Source organism: Miniopterus natalensis, chromosome 6 (genome assembly GCF_054644295.1).
Source record: "Miniopterus natalensis isolate mMinNat1 chromosome 6, mMinNat1.hap1, whole genome shotgun sequence".
NCBI lineage: Eukaryota > Metazoa > Chordata > Mammalia > Chiroptera > Miniopteridae > Miniopterus > Miniopterus natalensis.
Window position 1 is genome coordinate 63,804,407 of NC_142086.1, and position 7,983 is coordinate 63,812,389.

The following is a 7,983-nucleotide window of genomic DNA, read 5'->3' on the forward strand; positions in this document are numbered from 1 at the left end:
ATGTTAGAGGGGAAAATTAGAACTTAATTGAGTTTCCTTTTCTTTTATGGCTTAGTGGTGATATTAGTTTGATGGGGCTGCTGTAATAAAGCACCACACACTGAGTGGCTTGAACAACAGAAATTTACCGTCTCATAGTTCTGGAGGCTGGAAATCTGAGCTCCAGGTGTCCTCGGGGTTGGTTTCTTCTGAGGGCCGTGAGGAAAACCAGTTCTCTGCCTCTCCCGCAGCTTCTGGCGGCTTGCTGACAATTTTTATGATACCTTGGCTTGTAGGAGCAGCACCCTGATCTTCACTTTCACCTTCACATGGCGACCACTCTGTGTGTGTGCCTGTGTTGAAAGTACCCCTTTCCATGAGGACGCCAGCATTTTGGATTAGGGCCCATGCTAATGACCTCATTTTAATTTGATTACCTCCGTAAATGCCCATTCTGAAAGACTAGGAGTTAAGACCTCAACATATGAATTTGGGAGAAATAAAATTCAACTCATCACAGTAATATTTGATGTTAAATGACTTTAAAAGGAAAAAAGCCACCCACGTCTTTATAGTGACTCTCCCTCACCTCATTGGAATGACTCCTCTTTCGAAGCTTTATTAGCCTATGTTGTCCCTTGAAGTTATCATCGCCAACTAGCTTTTGCTCATGTTGGGCTTCTTGTCATTTCTTTCCTTTGTGTGTCCCATTCCTAACTCTCTTTTGCCCTGAGATTCAGTTTCTTGCCCAGCGATGCCTTTGGTGTCATGGCCAGCCTTCACACAATAATCAAAGTTGCTTTCACCACTGAGCACGTTTCTGCAGAGTGAATCCAGGCCAAACTAAGCATCATAAAATTAGTGCTTTAAAGTTGGAATGGATCTTAAAAGCTTATTCAGTCTGACCTCCAGCTCACACATGACTCACGAATACTTCATGCCCACCAAGGAATCCTCTAATGTTTGATTTCCAATCTCTGGTGATGGGGGGGTCACCATACCTCACCCTGAAGTCCCTTCCATGTTTATACAGCTGTGAAAGGCAGTTATACATAATACTGATATATATCTACTTTTTCACTCACTTGACTAATAATTCTGTTATTCATTGTTGATTCAACAAAGTTTTATTGAGAACTTGTCATGAAACCTCCAGGCACAACAAAATGTACTATAATAATCTTTGTAGAGAGTTCAGCCATTTATGACGAGCTTTGCATAAACATCAAGCCACTAAATCCTCACAGAAACTGTGTAAAATAGACTGTTTATTATTTACACTAGAGATGAGAAAATTAAAGCTCAGAAGTGAAGTCACATGACTAGTTGAAGAACTGTGAATCAAACACATCATCTAATTCTAGATAGCACTCTCTTCCCAATGCGTGTACTGACACAAACAGATCCATCACTTCTTCCACACAACAACTCTGATATAACTAAGGACCCCACGGGTACCTGCTGTGTTTCTCTTTTCCATGTTAAACACCTCCAGATCCTTCGACTTTCCTTCATACAATTTGGAGTCCAAACCTGGGACACATCCAGAACTGAGCATGATAACCCAGTTGTGATATGACCTGAGCAGAGAAGGGGGAGAACCACTGCCTCCTCTGAGACAGACACATTTTAAACATTGTAGTCTATCCTCAGATCAGCTCGAGGGGAGGTAACCAGGTAACACTATTGATTTGTGTTGAACTTGTGGGTAATATGTACTATCAGAAACTCACCTCTCTCCCCTCCCTTCTCTGATCCCTCCTAATTCTGCCTTTTATAGTGTGGAACTCTGAGAACTAATCACAAGACTTGAATGTATGTCAAACACCTACACTTAGCAGTTACTGAGGTAGCATCCCTCATAGAGGAGAGGCCAAAAACACAGTACTAGATAAACTTGTTCAGCTTTTTCTTTTATTTCACTTTTTTCATTTATTTATGTTTTCCCATTTATGGGGTGTTCACTTCTAGATTCTAGTATTAAAACTACTACTAAATAATAGCAATTCAGACCTGTGCAAATGTGTCACGTAATATGTTTAATTCAATCTCACCAGGACCTTGTGAAACAATTGATAGATGAGGAAACTTAGGTTCCAAGAAGTTCAATAAAGCTGCCCAAAGGCACATGCCAACATCAAGCTGGAGCTGGGATTTCAACACAGATATATCTGACTTCAACAGTAGGCTATATCTATGCCATGACCACATTTTTGTTCTAAATAACTGAAAGTATCCTTTTTTGGTTCATTTTTCTTAGTACTTTTCAACTTCTAGAAATGCTTCTCACATGGTAAACTATAAAACAGTGGGTTGTTTTTCCTTTTCAATTTGGAGTTTTGCAACACTCTGGCTTTTAGCCTAGTGCTAGGCTATTATATAGGTCCATTTTTTAACACATTCCTGATTATGTGGGCTTTGTCCATACCTTGCATTTGTCACTAATCAAACATTCTTTTCCCTTAGAACTGTTCATCTAATTGTATTCCTCACCTCATTAAGATATGATCATTATCTCAAGTTAGAAATTTCACAGTCATTCCTAATTCTGCCTGCCTTCTTATCCCAGCACAGAATTTTTCATTAAGTCTATAGTTCTTACTTTCTAAGTGTCTCTTAAATCCTTGATTCAAGCCCTCATTGTATTTTTCATGTCCTATTGCACTGGCCTCCTAATTGATCCACCTGCTTCCAGTCTCCCTTGCTTCATTTCACTCCACATAATGACACCAGATTTACCTTTCTAACCACATAGCTGAATATTTCCAACTTCTTACAAGCTGACCCCAGTCTATATTTCCTGCTGTATATGTCTCTACTCTGAGTCCCCTCATGTCTACATCTATGCTATAAGCAACTCATCCCTACCCAGTGGCCTAGGTTCTCTCACAACCTTGCTTGTATGGATGGCTTTTCCTCTGTCTGAAATATTTCTTGTCCTAGAAAAGACTCAGCTCCTGTAACCTCCAAGGCACCTCCACATTCTTGCAGATAGAATTCACTGTTCTGACATTTTTGCTAACAGAGCTTTTGGTACATGGTTCTTATATAAACAGTTACACATTGTTGTAATAATTTGTCATTAACTGCCTCTCCTACATGAATATGAGTTCTTCATAAACAAAGATGTTGATATTTTTGCTTATCACCCTAGTACAATGCCAAATACATAGTAGATAGTCAATAGATATTTGCATGAAAGGATGAATGTGCTTCCTTGAAATCTAGGCTGACTAGAAACTTTCCCATAACGTTGGTCTACTTAGTTACCTCCATATTTCTTCCTAATTGATATTGGTTTTGTACTATTAGAATTTTCAGACCTCCTTTATTCTCAGACTGTCTTCTCTTTTAGAGTTTCATAGTCACCTTTGTTCTGAAAGACTTTTGTGTATAAGAATTGAAAGGTCCTGAGAAACTAGTTGATAGCCTTTACTTTTTGATGTGGAATATAATTGATAGCCAAAAGACAGCTGAGAATCTGCTCTCAGACCTTTAGTTCCCCCTTGATCACCTGACATCCCAAAATTCTCTGCTAGTTCATTTGGTCATCTGTCCATAGCTCTGTAATTCCAAGTCAGCATTGGCATATAGATACACAAGAAAGTGGTATCTGCCCATTTTGCAAATGGGAAAATTGGACCCAGAATGACCAAGTAGACTATCTGATATAGTTAAACAAGTAGATTCTGTACCAAAAAGAAAATCTAATGAGGCCTTTGCTCCAAAAACTGGCTCATTTCCTTCCTTACATGCTTACATATTTCTTTGTGTTTTATTTCCCTAAGGGCTTTATAGAAATTTCTATCATTTGCAATCTGTTCATCTTAGTTATATGAATCTATTTTCTCTCCAACCAGCATTTTTCTTTCCTTGACTTAAAAAAAGAAAATAAAGAACCAGCTTTAGTAAAAACATGTTGCAGCTCTCCTACACTTCAGTAAGTACAGAAGCTAAAATTGACTTCCTTTGCTGCATATTAGGTCATTCATCTAATGGTATACTCTAAGAGAATAACCTCTGATTTGAAAAATGTGAGGGCTTCTCTTAAGGCTGGACTAACCAATCTATGAATGCAAGTCATGGAATTTTTTGGCTTGATATGTCCTTGGAAATTTCCAGGCTAACCCTTTCCTCACCAAAGGTTGGTGAAAATCAAAGCTCAGAAAGGCCAAGTGACTTCTGTGAGGTCAACAGATTAGGGTTATAAGCGAGGCCAAGAGCAGAACTCAACACTTCTATTTCTTATTCAGTGCCCTTTCTACCTCTGGCTGTTTCAAGTATGGAGACCACACCTTGTGATTACCTTGCCTTGAGAGTCTCAAAGCTGGACAGTGCTAATAGAATGATGGCACATGAAAGTAATGATCATTTAACTTGTAAGAGAAGAGAACGCCTTCTGATATGCTCCATACCAGGCAACACTTTGAGTAGGGAAAACATGTTGGTTGCTGACTGTCTTCAGCTCTGTTACTAGAGAGGAGGAGGAATAAGGGTCTACTATGTCCTAGGTGCTGGGAATAGTGGTCAACATGGACCTAGTTCTTGCCTTATGGAGATTAAAGGCCAGATGGAAAGACATATTATATAAGTCATTATAAACAATTAAGTAAAAACATTACAATATGCAAAGAGATAAATGGGTTGCTATGGGAATATGTTACTGAGAGACCCAGTCTGGTCTGGGCTATCTGGAAAGATTTCTTTGAAGCACTGATGTTGAACCTGAAATTCAAAGGATGTGTAAGGGTTCAGATGGGAGTATTCCATCAGAGGACATGGTATTAGGAGCATCAAAGGTACGGAGAGCACTGCACAGCTGTGCTCAAATAACTGAGAGATGAACTACATGGCTGAGGCAGATGGAGTGACACAAATGAACCAGATCAGCCAGACCCATGTAAGCCATGTTTAGGGTGTGGGAGTCTATTTAGGTAATTTAAGCAAGGGAATAATATGATCAGGATTACATTTTTAAAAAATCAGTCCAGTATCATTAGGAGAGTGGGTTGAAATGTCAACATGTAGATAACCAGGTAGGAGGTGAACACAGGCCAGGTATAAGACATGCATGTAGTTTGTACCCTAGGTCTCCCAGCATAATTAGGCAGTACTCTCTATTCCAATGACACATTTTGTGTTTCCTTTTTGTCTGTAATGTTCATAATGAAAGGCAACACAGTCAACACAGCTCTTAATAAACACAATTTTTAAAAAATAAAAGACAGCAGCTACCTAATGTATAGTTTAAAATAATTATCTTTCTATATCATTGAAGAAAGCTTTTTTGTTGCATTAGGATTGTAATTTTAAATTGTATTTGGACTAATCACAAACATTCTAATTGTAAAGAGCTTCGATTTAAATGATAAATTATCAATGAAGATAATATGAGTGAGTCATCAACTCAACTATTGAAGTAACAGGAAAGTGCCATCCATTATGTTTATTCTGATTGTGTTCCATGTTAATGTTTTACTTATGATTTGGCTGTAAGTTGGATAGTCTAAATACATGGAATACATAAAACAATGCTTTGACTTCATGACAAGGTCCAAAAATATTCTGTCAAGTTATTTTATGATCAGACATCATAAACCACAATGTGCCTTTGGAGAAATTTACCTGAAGTAACTTTAAATTTTCAAAAAGAATTGTTTTCATATAAATAAATTACCTTATTTTCTTAAAAACATACTCACACACACACAATGAACAGCTTATATCACCTGGGGTGAAAATAAGACCTAAAAATAACATACAGAGGAGTGCTGCCATTTATTATTCTCTCTTGACAATCTGAATTATCTTTTCCATGTTACAGTGAATGATAAACCAAGTAATTTAAAAGTAGAACTCAAATTTGGAAAATTGAAGTTGTAAGTGCTCTTTATCTTAAGTAGATGATATATTTGTGCACCTTAAGCTAACTTGATGACAGTGGGCTCTTCAGTGAACAACTTTGGGCTAATATAATAAGTAGGTCCTGGCAGTCAGTGTTAAGTATGAGTTGTTGTATCTACAGACCTTCCTGAGAATCCAACTCAGCACATATTTGTAAATTCTTTTATTCTATAGTTCTTTCTGACAAATCGTATAATACATTCAACCATCGTTGAATAATTAGAAGTTTTCTTTGCAGAAAGACCGATGCTTTATTTTTAAGAATTATTGATTTGTAGTCATTATTTTATTTTATTCCCTGGGGTGCGGCATTTTTTAAGAAAATGTGTTTGCTTTTTAATTTCCTTTTGATTTAAAAGAAGTCATTCTTACTAAGACAATGTGGAATATTCATTTTTCTCCCAAGTTGGCCAGGGGCATACAAATGCTAGAATCTCTGACTTGAGGGACGTGGATTTGTTTCTTTCATTCTTTTTGATAATAAATTATTTTTCTTTTTGAAATCCTTGATTTTACCAATCATTAAAAACGGTGAGTGATACTCATGCCCAGTAGGGAGCACTGAGTGGTAAAGCAAACTCCCTTGTGCCTGCTTCATGTTCCTAAACAAGGGAACCCGAAATGGAAACAGAAGGAGCCTCTTATGTTTCATCGTTTCTGTCTCTACACGTTCTGTTCCAACATGGACCTATATGTGCCATTTCATTTTAAATGCATCACCATTTTCCTACATATACAAAACCCGGGAAAACAACAACAAATCCTGTTGTGTCTATTTCTTCTAGGTTGGACGAGTTGAAGACTTTCTTTACCAATTAGAGGATAATTTCTTAAAAACTAAAAAACTGAGAAATGCTCGAAGGCAAAAAACAAAAATGAAGCGGCTTCAGACTGTGCAGCAAAGCTAGTCACCGGCGCTACAAGACACCCCGGAGAAAGGGACAATGGCATCCCACCAGCCTGACTGTGACAGCTCATAACTGAGGCCTATTGCCAAGGGATTGAGGTGGCGCTTCCCTTGGCTCATCTTTAGCAAAAACGGTCTATACTTCATTAATCTCGAATGGCAGCAATAAATGTTCTCAGCAAATTTGATTCGACTCTTGTTCAACTTCATCGAATTCAGTTAAATAGTTTATAAAATAACCATTGCTGCCACTGTCACTTGCTTCATTCTTTCAAAATTGACTAAGGTATACCAGGGCTACCTAAGTATGCTGATAGTATATGTGCACACTCAGGCCCAGTTATTCTTTCTTAAATATGTCTTTCTTGATTTCAGAGAGATGAAGGGAGGGGGAGAGAGAAAGAAAGGGGGAGGGGGAAAGGGAGGGGGAGGGGGAAAGGGGGGGAGGGGAGAGGGAAGGGGAGGGGGAGGGGGAGAGGGAGAGGGAGAGGGAGAGACATCAATGATGAGAGAGTCATTGATCCCCTGCCTCATGCACGCCCCCTACTGGGGATCGAGTGCACAACCCGCATGTGCTCTGACCGGGAATCAAACTGCAATTTCCTGGATCCTAGGTCAATGCTCACCCACTGAGCCAGCCCGGCTGGACGATGCACAGTTATTAAGAGTTACTCACACATCATATACAGAAAAGGACAGACAACATAAATGCAAATTTTAAAAATCATAAAACTGATAATAGACTTTCTTGATCCTTATAGAGATAGTCATATGCGGTACAGCTCATGCTAACTGTTAAATTATTTCATTAAAATCTCAATTCTTTTCTCTGGATCCTTTATATTCCCTCCTCTTAGATGACTCAACACAGTGCATATATTTGACAAGGTACGTAGCCAATAACCATCACTCAAGACCTCAGCTGACACCAAAAAGGGGTCTGACGGTAGAGTAAGGAGGAGCAATTCAGATACAGAGAAAAATAAACAAGGAAGCATAATTTTTAAAAGCAGTGAAAAAAAATGAACAGGATCTCAGAGCACACTGATAATAAAAAACATGGGAAGTAAAACAGGGAATGAAATACTTAGTGCTGAATGATTATACAATGAGATTGTAAAGGAATCAATTAATAATTTAGTCTTAAATGTATGTTAGAGTTGTATAATCATAATTAGGCAAGATATAAATAT

General features: G+C 38.2%; 1 protein-coding gene across 1 annotated transcript in view; it reads left to right on the forward strand.

Annotated features, from left to right (window-relative positions):
• Window positions 1-6,791, forward strand: part of SPATA16 (spermatogenesis associated 16) — a 163,823-nt gene extending 157,032 nt beyond the window's left edge. Inside the window, 1 exon segment of the mRNA XM_016208242.2 lies at window positions 6,669-6,791. Within this exon segment, the coding sequence (XP_016063728.2) occupies window positions 6,669-6,791 (123 nt within the window).
• Window positions 6,792-7,983: the final 1,192 nt, after the last annotated feature.